Source organism: Octopus sinensis, linkage group LG18 (genome assembly GCF_006345805.1).
Source record: "Octopus sinensis linkage group LG18, ASM634580v1, whole genome shotgun sequence".
Lineage (NCBI taxonomy): Eukaryota > Metazoa > Mollusca > Cephalopoda > Octopoda > Octopodidae > Octopus > Octopus sinensis.
Genome location: NC_043014.1, coordinates 34,282,925 through 34,301,160, shown reverse-complemented (window position 1 = coordinate 34,301,160; position 18,236 = coordinate 34,282,925). Strand labels below are relative to the sequence as shown.

The window sequence follows — 18,236 nt, the reverse complement described above, 5'->3', positions numbered from 1 at the left end:
ATAGTGACCCCTAAATCTTATTATTATAACTTTCACTTCAAGGGCTGATGAGAGTATAAATCTCAAAGGCTACAGTATTTGTGTGAGAAGCGACACTATATATTATTAGCTTTGAAATACATTGTGTTCATCACAGGTTGAAATTTTTGTTATTATTGTTGACTCAGTCTTGGTTATTTTTACTTAAATTAGTATTCTAGAAGTAGCCACCTCAACTTTATTGCGAGCAAGGGTTACAATAAAAGGAGATTTCAGATTGAAAATGAATACACTGAGCAACAACAGAGGAGTTTCTTCATTGACTTGTGTCATCAGTATTTTAAACACAATAGGGTGTTTATTGAAGAATATAGCAAGAACCAAACAGGGAGCCTCTACATGGTTGCATGGCATGCAAGAAATAACAAACAACTCTCACTCATATAACACCCTACTGTCTTAACCCTTTCATTACCGAATTTATTTTGAGATGCTCTGCGTTTCTTTCAATTATTTTAAATATAACAAAGAATTTAGTAAAATAACTTAGTTATCATTAAGCTAGTGTTAGGAACATAAATTGTGACTAAGGTTTGGTGGAAGACTTTAATTCAAAACTTAAGAAAACAAGACATTTATACTACAGAGCGAGAGGCGGTTTTGGTCGGGTTGGTAATGAAAGGGTTAAATAAAGGACAGATTTAATAATGTAGTCTTAAATATCTATAGACAGATGGAATGGTTACAAATGGAAATGCCATTGATTGTGGGTCGGCTTGATCTGGGGCTAAGCAACAACTACACAAGATCCATTGTCAGTTCATGTGCTGACGAAGGAGAGTGACATCTTGCAAACAGACTCCCAAGGCATCACTTCCAATGATGTATGAAACAAAGAATGAAAAATATAATGATGATGCATTCAAATTAATTACACCAATAATTAAATCAATCATTACAATTTTTCACTTTCTCAAATTGTTCCGTAAAATGCCTAGCACTGGTTATGTAGAAAATTTTGACAGGAGTTAATTCATTTGTGATTCTTTTAAATAGGAAATCTACTTACATCGGGAGACATTCTCAAGTTTGGCATAGTAGCAGCATCATGGTTGACTACAACACAACATGGACTCTGCAAACGCTTCACCTGATGTACCATCATATAGCAGCGTTTATTGTCAACATCATTAGCCACAACAAAGCCATCTAAAATAAAAGATATACAGATTTACATATATACACTTTATGTTACAAAGTGGATCTCTTCAGCCCATTAAAAACCTGTCAAAATTATATAAAAGCGTTGAGAAATAAAGCAAAGGTACAGAAAGTGATTTAACAATGTAAAGTGGGAGAAAATTCATATAACTTCCTTATTTTACTCTTTGCTAAAATAATTTTCCTTTTTCCTTTCTCTCTCTACTTACATAATGAGATAATATAGTATAATTAGTAAATCATTAATTGGTTTATACTAACGAAATTCAAGCAAATCTAAATAGTTATATACAAATTTTTTGCATTTTACATAGAAGAAAATTTGGCATATATTGGCACAGGAATGATTAAGCAGTTAACAAGTTTACTTTGCGACCACATGGCTCTGGGTTCAAACCCACTGCACAGCACTTTGGGTCAGTGTTTTCAACTGCAACTATAGTTTGATCAATACCTTATAAGCGTTATATTCAGACAAGCAATAAAGAAGCCTGTCATAAATGTGTGTGCAGTATGTCTATGTTTGAGTATATATGTGTAAAATAGAGCATCAAGCTGTTTTTATGACAAAAGTTAATTTAGCCATTTGCTAAATAGAGATTAATAAAATAGTGCAGGTGTTGATGATTGACTGAAAATCCTTTCAGGCCAGACTGTGCCCCAACTTGGCTGCAGTACAATGGCCGAAACCAATACAAGAAAACAAGAATACTATAAACTGTTTAACCATTTAGCATTTAAATTGGTCATACCAAATCCAAATATTCTACCTGTTTTATGATGAAACTGGCCAGATTTGTCCTCTTACATCTACCCAACAATGTCATTCTAAACATAACCAATCATATCACTGAAATCTTGAAAATTACCAAATAATGCATGATTAACTCAAAACAATGGAGAAGCTCTCTCTCTCTCTCTCTCTGTGCGTGCATAAAAATTGAATGCTAATGGGCTAAACCTACCTGGAATGGTTTTGTTCTCGTCAGCATGTAGAAATTCTATTAACTGGGCTGTCTTAGATCCTGGAGCAGCACACAAATCCAATACCTAGATACACCAAAATATAGAGAAACTGTTAAGAAGCCAAGAATAAAAATTAATTTTTTCTGAGCATGGAAGGCCAAGTGGATAGGGTAACGGACAGTCAGCTAAGAGCTCAGTGGTTCGTATCTTGCAGTCAGTACTGCAATGTGTCTGAAGTCAGGATGCTTCCTAACTATATGATCTTGGGTTCAGTCCCACTGTGTAGTACCTTAGGCAAGTGTCACCTACTACAGCCCTGGGCCAACCAAAGCCTTGAGAGAGGATTTGAGAGACAGGAACTGAAAAAAAAACCATCGTGTGTGTTTGTGAGCATCCATGTCTTGACCTTATGTCATGATTGTACGCAATCTTCCATGAAGCATGTCAGGCTATGGGGAAATATTACTTTGTTTGGAAACAGATAAGGGTTGGTGAGAGGAAGGGCATCTGGTGATAGAAAATCTGTCACAACAAATTCCATCTGACCCATGCAAGTGGTGTAAAGTGGATGCTAAATCAATGGTGTGTGTGTGGTGGTGACCGCCATGGTTTTATTCATAAGAATAAAATAAACATAGGTGTTCTTGTGATGTTACAGTTTGATCAGTGACTAACCCTGATAGAACAGACTTAAGATCAAAGACATTCCATCCATGAACATCCCTTCATCAGACATTGTATGATGTTGCTGATTACATTATTTAATGTGGGTTCAGTTCCAATTCTGTTAAAAATGGGATAGGAGGTTGAAAATTAAATGAAGCAGGTAAAAAGACAGGAAGATAGAAATATAAGTGACAAGGTAATGTTTCAGAACAAAAAAAAAAAGATGAAAATTTACCTTATGATGAGGTTTTACATCAAGTAATATTGGAGGAATCATACTGACAGCTTCTTGACGGCTGATATTTCCCTGCAACAAACATGGAGATATATTCAAAATTTACTTTGGGAAAAAAAAAAAAGATAGGTGCAGGCTTGGCTGTGTGGTAAGAAGCTTGCTTCTGAACCACATGGTTCCAGGTTCAATCCCACCTTGGGCAAGTGTCTTCTACTATAGCCTTTCTGTGTGGAAGATTTTTGTTTGTGACGGTTTGTCCCAGTAACATAGCAGGACAGCAAAAATAAGTGCCTGACTTTAACATAAGTATTGGGTTGATTTGGTCAACTAAAATCTACAAGGCAGTGCCCCAGCATGGATGCAGTCAAATGACTGAAGCAAATAGATGTTGTTTATTAACCACACCCAAGTCGATCATAACTGAGCAGACAGGCACATGATCAAAGGCATTAAAGCTGTGACCATCTCATCTATTTGATAGACTTTGTGCATCAAGAACTACATTGTCAAATGTGTTCATTTTTTGTTGTTGTTCTTTTAGACAGTAAGGGGTGATTTAACTCTTTTGTTACCAACCCGGCTGAAACCGGCTCTGGTTCTGAGTACAAATGTCCTGGTTTCAAAAATTTTGAATTAAAATCTTCCACCAAACCTTAGTCACAATTCATGTTCCTAACACTAGCTTAATGATAACTAAGTTATTTTACTAAATTCTTTGTTATATTTAAAGTAACTGAAAGAAACACAGAGCATCTCAAAATAAAGACAGTAACGAAAGGGTTAAGGAGGATCTGATTGCTATTTTTTTCAAGTCAAGTAATTGTTCCCTTGTTTTGCTCATGATACTTGTAAATACCTACAGACACACACACACATTCATCATCATCTTTTAACATCTGTTCTCCATGCTGGCATGGGTTGGACAGTCAAGCATGAGCATTCATTAGATACTTGAGACAATACCTCATGTTTTGCTTTTTTCTTTTAAAAAAAGGCAAGAAAGTGACAGAAACCTGCAGGAAGATATGTACTGTATACGGAGAGGATGCTGTTACTGAGTATGTGTGCTAGAATGGTTTCCAAGATTTTGAGAGCAAAATTTTACAGTTCAAGATACACTTCAACCTGGTTGGCTAACTGAGACTAACAGAAACACCTATTTCTTTACTACCCACAAGGGGCTAAGCACAGAGAAGGCAAACAAGGACAAACAGATTAAGTCGATTACATCGACCCCAGTGCACAACTGGCACTTAATTTATCAACCCCAAAAGGATGAAAGGCAAAGTCGACCTCGGCGAATTTGAACTCAGAACGTAATGGTAGACGAAATACCGCTAAGCATTTCGCCCGTCGCATTAATGTTTCTGCCAGCTTGCTGACTAACAGAAACACCAACCCAGGATGATCGTAGACATTCCCCAAATATCCAACTTGAGTACATTATTTACATTTGACAGATATTTGCATTACCAACAGCAACATATTTAATTCTCAAGTCAGACCCTCTTTCATTTACAGTTTGGTAACAGAGGACTTTAGCAATTGAGAAGTGTAAACTGCTCCAGCTAAATTACTTAGAGAATCTCAAAATGAAAATCAAGGCGATGGAGTGGCTATGTGGTAAGTAGCTTGTTTACCAACCACATGGTTCCAGGTTCAGTCCCACTGCGTGGCACCATGGGCAAGTGTCTCCGACTATAGTCTCGGGCTGACCAAAGCCTTGTGAGTGGATTTGGTAGACAGAAACTGAAAGAAGCCTGTCGTATATATGTGTGTCTGTGTTTGTCCCCCTAGCATTGCTTGACAACCGATGCTGGTGTGTTTATGTCCCTGTAACTTAGCGGTTTGGCAAAAGAGACCGATAGAATAAGTACTAGGCTTTACAAAAGAATAAGTCCCGGGGTCGATTTGCTCGATTAAAGGCGGTGCTCCAGCATGGCTGCAGTCAAATGACTGAAACAAGTAAAAGAGTAAGAGTAAAGAGTATAGTTTTACTCACACTTTCTGTCTCCGAAATGAGGAATTTATGCAGTTTCTCCAAAGCAGTGTTGTTGCGTACTTCTTTACGAGAGAAATTCAGTTGCCAGCCCAACTCATCAGGATACCTTATAAAGAAAGAAATAAAAAGAGAAGACACTTTAAGGAATAACAGCTATATTACCTTGAACAATAAGCCAGCCTGAGTGTCCCAACATGGATATTCAACCTGCTAAAAATACCACCTAAATTTCTTCAAATAACAAATCAATAAGAAAGCCACTGTGTGGGTAATCAAGATGCTAAAAATAGCAGTAATTTCCCTCAGATTGTACCCTAAGAGGAAAGATACACTGGATAATGTAGACTCCTCTGCTTGTCCCTGGCATAAAATCTCTTCTCCGCTCTCTCAAATACTCATCCACTTGCTCTGGAGAAGATATAGAGCTACCTCACATTTATATTAGGGTTGGAGGGAGTATGTGGGAAAAATTTAAGACAGTAGCTGTGAGTTGCCAGAGCAAAACTCCTAGGAAACAAGAAATAAAGGCAGTGGATTAAGAGAGGATAGTAACAGATGATTAAATATTGGGGTAAAACTTGAATGTAATGAATGATAAGCAAGAGTTGCAGTGCAGTTGAAAATAGTCCAATTTACTATTTAATTAGTCCATTTTCTAGCTATTAAATCTTTCAGCTCAAATATCAAACTATAAAGAATTATTTACATTATTTATATTTGACGGATATTTGTCCTCATCTTGATTATTGTTAACATGTTTCAGCTGATATACTCTCCAGTCTTCTTCAGGTATCTTGGAGAAATTTCGAACCTGGGTTCTCATTCCTAACATAGTTTTGATGTTATTATTATTAAGATCACTGCCTGGAATCGAACTTGGAATCTTGGGGTTAGTAGCACACGCTCTTAACCACTACGCCATATGCCCATGGGTATAGTGGTTAAGAGCGTAGGCTACCAACCCCAAAATTCCGAGTTCGATTCCAGGCAGTGACCTTAATAATAATAATAACATAAAAAAATATCTTAGGAATGAGAACCCAGGTTTAAAAATATCCCCAAGACACCTGATGAAGGCTGAAGGGTATAGCAGTTGAAACGTTGTGTTAACAACAAAAAAGATGAGGACAAATATCTGTCAAATATAAATAATGTAAATAATGTATATAATTCCTCATCTCTTAAATATAGAACTATAAAGAATTATTATATAAAAAATCTGGTAGATGTTGATTCTGACATTTTATTTTAAATAAAATTGAAGCTAAACATTGCAAGACAAAAAAAAAATGGAAAAGAAATTCCTTAAACGATAGAAGAGAATTAGACCAGAGAAAGAAGAGAATTAGACCAGAGAATGTAAATAAAGCATTACTCACCATTCCATACATTTCAAGGGCTGAATGGGTTTCCCATCTTCAGATTCAATGTCAACTAGCTTCTCAAAGTACTGTGTCTTGATGATATTCAACAGAACTCTTGATTGCCTTAGGAAGATGGAAAACAAACAAAAAAAAAACTCAATTTGATTGAATCACAAAACAAGTAACTATTATTAGAAGACAGAGCAGTAGACAATGAAACCAAAAAAGGAAGACCATGCCATGTTCACCAATAATATTAGTGCCGGATTAAAAGTGAAAGAAAAAAAATGAAAAATCTAAGAGGTAAAAGGAATTCCTGGAGAACAATTAAGTTAATGAGGATAACGGCATAAGTATCTTCAGAGACGGTACAGTCGGAAATGGTATAGTCTTCAAATTCCAATGATTTATTCCGTAAAGAATCCCAGCCAGGATTTTTTTTTTTCCACCAACATTTCTACAACTGGAACCCATATATAGATACTGATTTCAAATTTTGCACAAGGTCAGCAGATTCGGGAAAGGGGATAAGTCGATTACATTGACCCCAGTGTTCAACTAGTACTTATTTTATTGACCCCTGAAAGGCTGAAAGGAAAAGTCAACTTTGGTAGAATTTGAACTCAGAAGCACCCACTACACTCTCGGAGTGGTTGGCATTAGGAAGGGTATCCAGCTGTAGAAACTCTGCCAAATCAAGATAGGAGCCTGGTGCAGCCATTTGGTTCACCATCCCTCTGTCAAAATCGACCAACCCATGCTAGCATGGAAAGCGGACGTTAAACGATGATGATGAACGTAAAGATGGACAAAGTGCCACTAAGCATCTTGACCAGCATGATCGTGATTTTGTGAACTCACTGCCTAACCTATATTCCAAATTTCACCCTGTCAACGTGACATTCGGTATCTAGTATCAAATACTCTATTAAAGAAGTGCTGATCACTAACTGTGGAGGAAACCTGTGGAAGGGGTAGACCCAGGAAGACATGGGATGAAGTGATGAGAAAGGATCTTCAGATGCTGGGCCTCAATGAGGAAATGACAAGAGACCAGGAGTCATAGCAATTTGCTGTACTTGAGAAGACACATCAAGCTAAGTGAAATCAGTCATCCATCCATACAGACATGTCCTTTGCAGGTTCCAGTACCATGTAAAATGCACTCATGCTGGTAACATGCACAATGCACTCATGCCAGTACTCTATAAACACACCCATGTTGGTGGCATGTAAGAAGCACCCAACACACTCTGTAAAGTGGTTGGCATTAGGAAAGGGATCCAACCATAAAAACCATGCCAAAACAGACATCTGGCCAGCTCCTGTCAAACCATCCAATCCATACCAGCATGGAAAACAGATGTTAAACGATGATGATGATTACATAAAATACATAAAAATGCTTTGCCCAGGGATTTAATACAATTCTGGAACAGCTAGAGTATACAATTAAGTCTTTTAATAAAAACTTATCTGATATCTGTTGTATCAAAGTATTCATATTTAAATTAAAATCCTCAATTTATGTTTCATTATAACATGAATGATATTGTATGGTTTCACCAATATGTTACTCTTTTACTTGTTTCAGTCATTTGACTGTGGCCATGCTGGAGCACCGCCTTTAGTCGAGAAAATCGACCCCAGGACTTATTCTTTGTAAACCTAGTATTTATTCTATCAGTTTCTTTTGCCAAACCGCTAAGTTACAGGACCTAAACACACCAGCATCGGTTGTTAAGCAATGTTTTGGGGTACTAACACAGACACACAAATATATACACACACATAAATATATATATATATATATATACGATGGGCCTCTTTAAGTTTCCATCTACCAAATCCACTCACAAGGCTTTGGTCAGCCCAAGGCTATAGTAGAAGACACTTGCCCAAGGTGCCACGCAGTGGGATTGAATCCGGAACCATGTGGTGGTGAGCAAGCTACTTACCACACAGCCACTCCTACGCCTATATGTTATAGATATTTTACTAAACTCTTCTAAAGTCTTGATCATATTGAAAATTAATTGAACATGCAGACTGTCTACTCATTAGAAATACAACTAAGATTGGGTTATCAAGTCAGTTCATCAATGAATTCAATCAGCTATGATGGTGGACTCTTCTGTCAAAGATGTAGTGCTTTGCTCAAGAACACAACACACTGTCTGGTCTAGGAATTGAAACCACAATCTTGTGATCATGAATACAACACCCTGACTGCTAGGCCATGCACCTGCACTATGATAACATGTGTATATCGCTTACAGTTATATTCAACCCTTTAGCATTCAGATTACTCGGTCAAATGTAAAGCTTATTTATTCACATTATTTTGAATTAATCATGCTTTATCTTGTAGCTTTGAGATTTCGACAATGTGATTGTTTATGTTTAAAACGACTTTGCAGGATAGGCGTGAGAGGCCAAATCTAGCCAGTTTGACTATAAAGCAAGTTCAATATAGTAAAACAGAGTCAGTTTAAAATACTAAAGGGTTAAACCCTTCAATTTTCCATATGATAAATGAAATATCAAGGCTAATTCCAGATCATATTTCCCTTTGCTCTTCAAAGAATCAGGAGTCATGCAAAGACAAGTATTAAAATGTTATTTATTTATTTACCTTTTGAAACCAGTAAACCGGAATGATACAGGAAGGCTTTCTTTGAGATGATTATAGAATTGGTCCCATTCCCCATCGGGTACAATTCCAAGCCCCTGTAAATAGAAATCAACCATATATGAAAATGCTTAAAAAAAAAAAATGTACATAAATTGTATTAGTGTCAGTATAATTACTAAAAACAAAAACACAGAAAGTAACTGGCACTAATGGTAAATAGTGGTAAGTTCATTAACTTCTTCGGGGATAATAGTGTGAAATCTTCACATTCAAATGTTTTATAACCCTTAAGCATTCATATTACTCTGTCAAATATAATGCTTATTTATTCCCATTATCTTGAATTAATCATGCATTATCTCATAGCTTCAAGAATGGTGTGTTTATATATTTTTAGAATGACGTGTTTTAGTCAGCCCAAGACTATAATAGAAGACACTTGCCCAAGGTATCATGCAGTGGGACTGAACTCAGATCCATGTGGTTGGGAAACAAGCTTCTTACCACACAACCACATTTGTTAGCTTTCATTCTTTGATTAACCAAAATTGGAATTTGTATTTGTTTCAATGGATTAATTCCTTGATCCAAAAAGGTTTGTTAATTTTATCCTACCATAAGTACTTTGACTTAATTTTATTTCTATATCAAGACAAACACAGAATAAATATATGCAGTTGTATATTTAAAATATGAGAGTAATCAGTAAATTTAAATATTGCATATGCACGGGTTAACACTAAACATTTCCGACAAGGCTGCTAATACACATCACATTTAGAAGCATAGAGAGAAAATAACGATGAGAGCCGTCTCCCCTGTTCTCAGCCACTCATGCAGAATCTGTTTTGTTAGGGTGAGAAATCAGAGTTATGTCCCTTAATAAATTTGTATGAGAGACTGCCGTACTGAAATTTTGAACAACGAGTGTTCACGCGAGTACAGCAAGTTAACCACTGCTAAAAAGATATATAAATGAGAAGGAAAAAGGAAAGAAACGTGAAGCCATCTTGGAAGAAGTAATTGGAAATAAATTGTACCATTTTTTAGTCATGTACCTAATCTTAATACAACCATTCAATTGTGGCCGCAAAACAAGGCACATAACTCTACCTCTCTTATTTTCATTGATGAAACGGGTTCCATTCCTGTTCCAGAAGAATGGAATGTTTCTTCGAGCTACTATATAAACATGTATGTTTGTGTATAATCAAGTAAAAATATATATACATTGACAAAAACATTTCTGAGAAACCAGTATTTTGAATAAAGATACTTTTTGGCACTTTTGTTCTATCCTAGCTGCACACTCACTTGTCAATCTGGTGGCTGTTAAAAATGCACTGAACCAATAATTGGTCCACCAGAATCTTATTCAACGTAACCACTGACAGTCTCATTCCCAAAATGCATATCTTTTACTCGTTTGAGTCGACGGCCATGTTGGGGGTACTGCCTGTGGAACAAACAAAACACGTGCACACATATATGAAGGGGTCCCCCACTTAGTTTTGGAGGTCTTGTCTAGCAAGCTACTTGGTGACTTCACTGCTGTTGCTGCAATGTAAAAAGCACCCAGTACTCTCTGTAAAGTGGTTTGCATTAGGAAGGGCATCCAGCTTTAGAAACCATGCCAAAGCAGACAGTAGGAGCTTAGTGTAGTCTTCTGACTTGGTAACTCCTGTCAAACCATCCAATCCATTCCAGCATGGAAGTGGGACATTAAATGAGAATGATTATGATACACAAACATGGAGATACAAATAGATGAAAATTCTCTGTTTCATCATCATCATCATCATCGTTTAGCGTCCGTTTTCCATGCTAGCATGGGTTGGACGGTTCTACTGGGGTCTGTGAAGCCAGAAGGCTTCATCAGATTCATAAACTTTTTATATAGAAAGATCGATAATAATTGCTTCAAAACAACAGACAGAAAAAAGCGGATATATATAGGCGCAGGAGTGGCTGCGTGGTAAGTAGCTTGCTTACCAACCACATGGTTCCGGAGTCAGTCCCACTGCATGGCATCTTGGGCAAGTGTCTTCTGCTATAGCCTCGGGCCGACCAATGCCTTGTGAGTGGATTTGGTAGATGGAAACTGAAAGAAACCTGTCGTGTATATATATATATATATATATATGTGTGTGTGTGTGTGTGTATGTGTGTGTGTATATGTTTGTGTGTCTGTCCCCCTAGCATTGCTTGACAACCGATGCTGGTATGTTTACATCCCCATCACTTGGCGGTTCGGCAAAAGATACCGATAGAATAAGTACTGGGCTTACAAAGAATAAGTCCCGGGGTTGATTTGCTCGACTAAAGGTAGTGCTTTAGCATGGCCGCAGTCAAATGACTGAAACAAGTAAAAGAGTAAAGAGTAAGAGATATAGAGAGATAGAGTGAGGGAAATAGTAAAATGCTCAACTCCACTTACCTGGTAATATTTCTGAAAAAGTTCATTATGTCGTACAGTGAGCTTGTAACTCTTTGGCTGCCACTTATCACGGTTGTTTCCCTAAAACAGAAATATACAGTTTTATAGTTTCAGTTAACACCAACCAAACATTAACCTTTTCTTGGTTTTCTAAAAAATCCCAACTCTTGAATACTTTACTTGAAAATTACATCAAAAAAATCTTCTGGAAATTTGAAAAGTCAGAAGGCTGTCGTTAGAAAATAACTTGAAATGCTAAACATGATGGTTGTCTTTTGTAGTCCAAGAAAGAAGGTTCTGCAACTTATTGCTGATCAACCTACACAAATGATCTGCTTATAGTGATCAAATGTTTGTGTTGTATATTAGCTCATCATCATCATTGTTCGACCGTGGTCGAGACAATGGAATTTACTATGCTACACCAGACTTCACGGTCCATCATAGCATTACGGAGGTCCTGTTGCTGGATGCCTGTATCCCTGGAGATTACATCAGGGTAGGAGAGTGTGTGCCCTCTGGCATCGCGAGTAGATGGCTTCCAGAGGAGAAATTGCCTCGTTTTCAGCTCTACAACAATGTCCAGCAAACTGGACTCTCTTACCTTTCACAAGAGATGATACAGGTGGTAGTTTCCCATATATTTGAACTTTGGTTGGATGACGCCTCCACGAGAGATTTTGAGCTCTCATAAGGAGGTGAGCGTAAGTTTCACTCCCTCCATCAAATCAACATTGCCTGAACTGATGCATAGTGTACCACACATCGAGTGTCAAAGTGATCACAGAGTAATATGAAATTAAGTGTTTTGCTCAAGGACATAATGCACCACTTGGTCCAGGAATTGAAACCACAATTTCACAATCGTGAGTGCAACATCCTAACCACTAAGTCATGCGCCCTCAAAAAATACCAAACATAATTTTGCTGATAGGTTCCATAATGGATGAAAATGGTCAAACAGCTCATACAAAATTATGCAAATGCAAACTTGAGCTGAATGTAAAAGCCATACACTACAGAGCTATTTCTAGGTGTACCAACTTTATATGTGCAATGAGTCATCATTATTCCCAGTAAATTATCTTAAGCCTGAATAACTTGATTTTGTAAGAAAAATAGAAAAAGTCTAGATACACACCAATCTGGAATTATGCCCCCTCTCATATTTCAAGCGAGATAAATCACTGGTACCTGAAACCAAATTCAAAACTGTCTGCCTGATTAATAAAAACCCTAGAACTGAAAAATTTTCAACATTTGTTCATTCATTGTGCAGTCTCTGTTCTCTGCTTTTCTAATGAGACTGTAAGTGACTTGTGTACCAGAAAGTAATGATACAACAACAACTTGTATAGCCACTCTTTCTTGGTTTCTTATCAACAGTACATTTATGTAGTCCTTCATCCCAGAGTTTCCTGTTCTGTTAAATTCAACTTTCACTCTATAAAGAGATCTAACCTATAAGGAGACATCCTCTATATGGTTGCTGAGCTTGCTGGAAATAGCAGCCAAGTTGTTTTCAAATCACACTCAACCATTTTAAAAAGAGAGGGGAACACTGTGGATAATTTAGTCCTAGTGACATTAAGTCTATTAAATAAAAACAAAGATGAGGTTGTCATCACCAGAATGCCTTTGATCATGTCATACTTTCTCAATTAGAACTGCATGTGCTGATGAATTTTGAGGTTTTGCAATTAATTTTCATAGCCCCCACCCCTATCAAACTTTCATATATACCTGGCTAAATTGTTTCTGAAGCGAGCAACTCATCTTACCTGTAGAATTCATAATGGAAAAGGTGCAAAAAGGCCAAAGAAAAACTTATATGTCCATGTCAATTACTAGTTACATGTAATTTATTACAACCAAACATCTCTTCTTTTGGCATATTTTTTAGCTATTATTATGCAGTAAATTAACAATCTTACATGCACAATATTATTTTTACCACAAATGCCAATTTAATAATTAAAAGAAAAAAAACACAAACATTTCTGCAATAATGCCAATTTTCAAGCTAATCTGAACACAAGTACCATCAGCATTTGGAAATACCAAACCCATTTTAAAAGATATTTTGTTTGGTTATTACAGGACTGGGCATTTGAATTTAAAAATTTCAAGGATATCAAAAATTAAGCAATGCATAAGATACATGATTTTCTTCTGCTATTATATAACTTAATACTTAAGATTTATATTCCATATATTTTGATGCTGGTTTTCGTTTTCCAGCTCCCAAATGAATAAGAATAGTGAAATGACTTTCTAATTTTGTCCATTACAGTAGAATTTGAATGGATTTAATGTGAGCCCTATGTAAGATGTATAGTTAATTTTTATTGTGCATTAGTAAAGCCCTTAGCAAGGGAATTAAGACCCTAACAAGAGGTATTACAGTTACTATTGATTAGATAAATGGTTTATTGATTCAAATAGAATTAAGAGCAAAGTTGGGTATTGTAAAATGAAGTGTAGTATGTTGATAGAATATTTAATGAATATTTGGTGGTTATGTATGCAGTGGATAAATAATATTTTCAGACTTATTTAACGCTTTAGCTTTTAAACTGGTCATGCCAAGTCCAAATATTCTACCTGTTTTATGCCAAATATAGACTCTCACAACAACCCTACAATGTCATGCTAAAAATAAACAATCACATCATTGAAGTCTTTAAGCTCCAAGATAATGCTCAATTAATTCAAAACAATGTTAATAAATATTACATTTGATTAAGTAATCCGAATGCTGAAGGGTTAAAGAAATTATTTACTACTAACATGGTGATGTCACTTTCAGGAGTTTATACCAAGTGGTGTTGTTTTCTCATTGTTTTTTATAAGTCTATTTGATTATTTTTCACATGTAAGTAGTTTTTTTCCTTGATCTAATCTTAACCAAAGCATCACTATAACTTTTTTAGTAGTTCAGAGAAATTTTTTTTAAATTCAATAAATAATACTTTTTTGTTAGTTTGATAGCCTGTGAATATAATTATAAGTTTCATTTGGTTTGTGGCATAGATAATGTGTAGAATAAGTTAAAGTAACATCTATAAAATCAATAACTGCAATATTGTTGATGATTGTTTTTTCTAATCCATTTATATTTGAGTTATACCATATTCAAATTTGCAGCTCATAAACATAGCATATTTCTCCACTTCTTAGCAATGGTAGCATTTACTAGTCTTAGCTACGCAAATAATTATCTCTCCATCACCATCATCATTTATTTAACGTCTGCTTTCCATGCTAGCAACCAGATGGCTGCACCAGGCTCCAGTGTTGATCTAGCAGAGTTTCTACAGCTGGATGCCCTTCTTAACGCCAACCACTCCGAGAGTGTAGTGGATGCTTTTTATGTGCCACCTGCACGGGGGCCAGTCAGGCGGTACTGGCAATGACCTCGCTCGAATCTTTTTACACATGCCACCAACACAGGTGCCAGTGAAGCGACGTTGGCAATGATCACACTCGACTGGCGCCCTTTTACGTGCCATGGGTACAGAAGCCAGTTGGCTGCTCTGGCAACGATCACGCTTGGATGGTGTTCTTGACACCCTACTAGCACAGGCATAAGTGCCAGTAAGGTGACGCTGGTAACGATCATACTCGAATAGCCACTCTGTCAACAATCACACTCGTATGGTGCTCTTTGCACCCCGCTAGCATGTTACTTATATATTTTCGCATTTAGGGTCTCACCCTTAAATATTGAAAATTACATGGAAGCTACAAAGAGAGATTAAAGGCTCTTAAAGTTCTATGATGCAAATGACTTACCATATGCAGAACTAACTTCAGGAAGCGGGTACTGGCCAGCCACTTGATTACCTACCAATCAAGCTAACATACAAAGCCAGCTTGACTTCATGCTTACCAAATTAAAAGATATATAAATGGTTGTAAATACTAAGTCTTTCCCTAATGAAGAATATACCAACTTACATTGATGATTAGTGATATCAGAAGTACATGGACAGAGAGTGAGAGACAAAAGAAATCCAGAGAAAGAATTTAACCCTTTAGTGTTCGCATTATTCTGCCAAAATTAATGCTTTTTCATCCACTTTGTTTTGAACTAATCATGCATTATCTTGTAGCTATGAGATTTTGATGAGGTAGCTGTTAATTTTTAAAATGATATTGTAGGGTTGGTGTGAGAGACCAGATCTGGCCAGTTTGAACATAAAACAGGCAGAATACTTTTGGCCGGATATGGCCGGTTTAAATGCTAAAGGGTTAAGTCAAAAGATCCCTTGCTAGATGTATTATTTGACCACTTTCGTCATCATTTAATTTCCATTTTGTAACTAACCCGGCCAAAACCGGCTCTGGCTCTGTGCTAAAATGTTTTGTTTTCATAAGTTTTGAATTAAAATATTCCACCAAGCCTTAGTCACAATTTACGTTCCTAACACTAGCTTAATGATAACTAAGTTATTTTACTAAAGTCTTTGTTATATTTAAAATAGCTGAAAGAAATACAGAGCATCTCAAAATAAATACAGTAACGAAAGGGTTAATTTTCATTTTTCCATGATTGCATGGATCAGATGGAATTTGTGGAGGCACATTTTCTAGTTGGCTGCCTTTCCTGTCACCAACCCTCACCTATTTGCAAGTAAAGTAATGTTTCCCTACAGCCAGACATGGAAATGGACAAAATTACTTGTATGATTATGATACTTGCTTACAACCATATCGAGACAAAGGTACACACATATAAACACACAATGTACTTCTTTCAGTTACTGTGTCCTAAATTCATTCACAAGGCTTTGGTCAGTCCTAATTACCACACAGATGGACAAACTGAGACCACATGATTAGAAAGCAAGGTTCTTAACCACACAGCTATATCTGTGACTCATTCCTATTTCAACTGTAACATATCTATTATATAAAATCCGTTCCGTCTGTGTGTCTTCTAGGATCTCAGGCATCCTCCATCCGATTGCACTCAAATTTGATATGTAGATACCAACGGTATCAGTGCATGTATAAGTCTTGAAAAAATTACAAAAATCGATTCCAGGTGAGAATGCAATCGATAAAGCCGTGGGAACATGCATTTGTACGCGCATGTACATCAGCTGTTGTGATCAATACTATGCATACACGAGAAAAATGTACATGCAGTTTGCACAAAAAAAGCCGGCTGGCTTGAAATAATGCCACAAAATGGGATGGTCAAACAAGTTGTTTTGAGAAAATTTGGTTTAAATGTTTGACAACTCAGTACCATCCATTGGTCAGGGTGGCGTTTTGCTTGTAAAAGCATATTTGGCATTCCTCTCCCTAACTTCAACAGAAAGACTGACTGCTGTATTTCATTACAATCATGAAGCTAGCAAAAGTTGATGATTTGTTTTCAATTGCACAGCTGTTCTGTTGTGTTTGTTATGACAGTGAGCAAAGTGACATGGAAAATGCAGACAGCCTTATTTCCAAATAAACTGAAGTTTAGTATGTCATTTTATTGTTACTACACAATAACATTGTTTTTGTTGTTAGGTTGCATAGCTTAGCTTTTATGGAGGCAGTAAATAGAATTGAATAAAAACAGAGTAGGGATACAGAAGTCAAAAGGATACTCTGGCAGTAGATTAATGATGAAACAAGATTTCAAATGTCATAACATAAATGCAGTGGATACACCATTAACTGCTGAAATGGCTTACTAAGTGTATTTGATCCTTTTTGTTGCCTAGGAACTCCAATTAATGCAACAGTCTCTATATGGCTACTCAACTGTCTAAAAACAGCAGCAGCAAAACATCCTTCAAACCACAGGTCAACACATTAGATAATGTAATTTCAGGCATATGTTTATTACATAATGTTGATTTCTCATATTGTTGCAAAATGAGAGTTAACTGGTATTTCATTAATTTGGAGTCATGAAAGCATTCTATTCAACAGAGAAATCTGAATGCTAAAGGGTTAAATGTGTATGGCCACAGATCATCATCATCATTCGACCGTGGTCGAGACAATGGAATTTACCATGCTACGCCAGACTTCACGGTCCATCATAGCATTACAGAGGTCCAGTTGCTGGATGCCTGTATCCCTGGAGATTACATCAGGGTAGGAGAGTGTGCACCCTCTGGTATTGCGAGTAGAAATTGCCTCGTTTTCAGCTCTATAACAATGTCCAGCAAACTGGACTCTCCTACCTTTCACAAGAGATGACACAGGTGGTAGTTTCCCCATATATTTGCATTTTGGTTGGATGACACTTCCACGAGAGATTTTGAGCTCTCATAAGGTGAGTGTAGGTTCCATCCAACCGCCTCTCAAGCTTCTTTGATAACGTCCAGGTTTCTGAGCCATATAGTAGAATTGGCCACAGATAAGGTTAATACTCCCAAAGATTCCAAATGTTATGCCTTTCATTGTTATATTCACTACTACAACCATCATCAGTTTAACATCCACTTTTCCATACACACATGGAATTTGAGGTTGATCTTTCTATACCTGAATGTCCTTCATGTTGTCAACCATCACCTGTTTCCAAATACGGTAATACTTCCCCAAAACTAGACATGTTTACACAATAAATTGTAAACAAAGGACATTGCTTGCATGACATTTACAATCATCATGCAAATTCAAAACAGAGACAATAACACAAACAGGCTTCTTTCAGTTTCTGTTCACCAAATCCATTCACAATGCTTTGGTTTGCTGTGGTATAAAAAGGCACTTGC

The 18,236-nt window shown here is 36.6% G+C and overlaps 1 protein-coding gene across 1 annotated transcript in view; it reads right to left on the bottom strand.

Moving 5' to 3' along the window:
• The window catches only part of LOC115221232 (RNA cytosine C(5)-methyltransferase NSUN2), a 30,190-nt gene extending 16,791 nt beyond the window's left edge, over positions 1-13,399 (bottom strand). Inside the window, exons 1-8 of the mRNA XM_029791386.2 lie at positions 13,361-13,399; positions 11,506-11,586; positions 9,069-9,163; positions 6,449-6,556; positions 5,070-5,175; positions 3,068-3,139; positions 2,166-2,250; positions 1,049-1,188 (exon numbers count right to left, since the gene is read on the bottom strand). Of these exons, the coding sequence (XP_029647246.2) occupies positions 1,049-1,188; positions 2,166-2,250; positions 3,068-3,139; positions 5,070-5,175; positions 6,449-6,556; positions 9,069-9,163; positions 11,506-11,586; positions 13,361-13,399 (726 nt within the window). The remainder of the gene's footprint in view (positions 1-1,048; positions 1,189-2,165; positions 2,251-3,067; positions 3,140-5,069; positions 5,176-6,448; positions 6,557-9,068; positions 9,164-11,505; positions 11,587-13,360) is intronic.
• Positions 13,400-18,236: the final 4,837 nt, after the last annotated feature.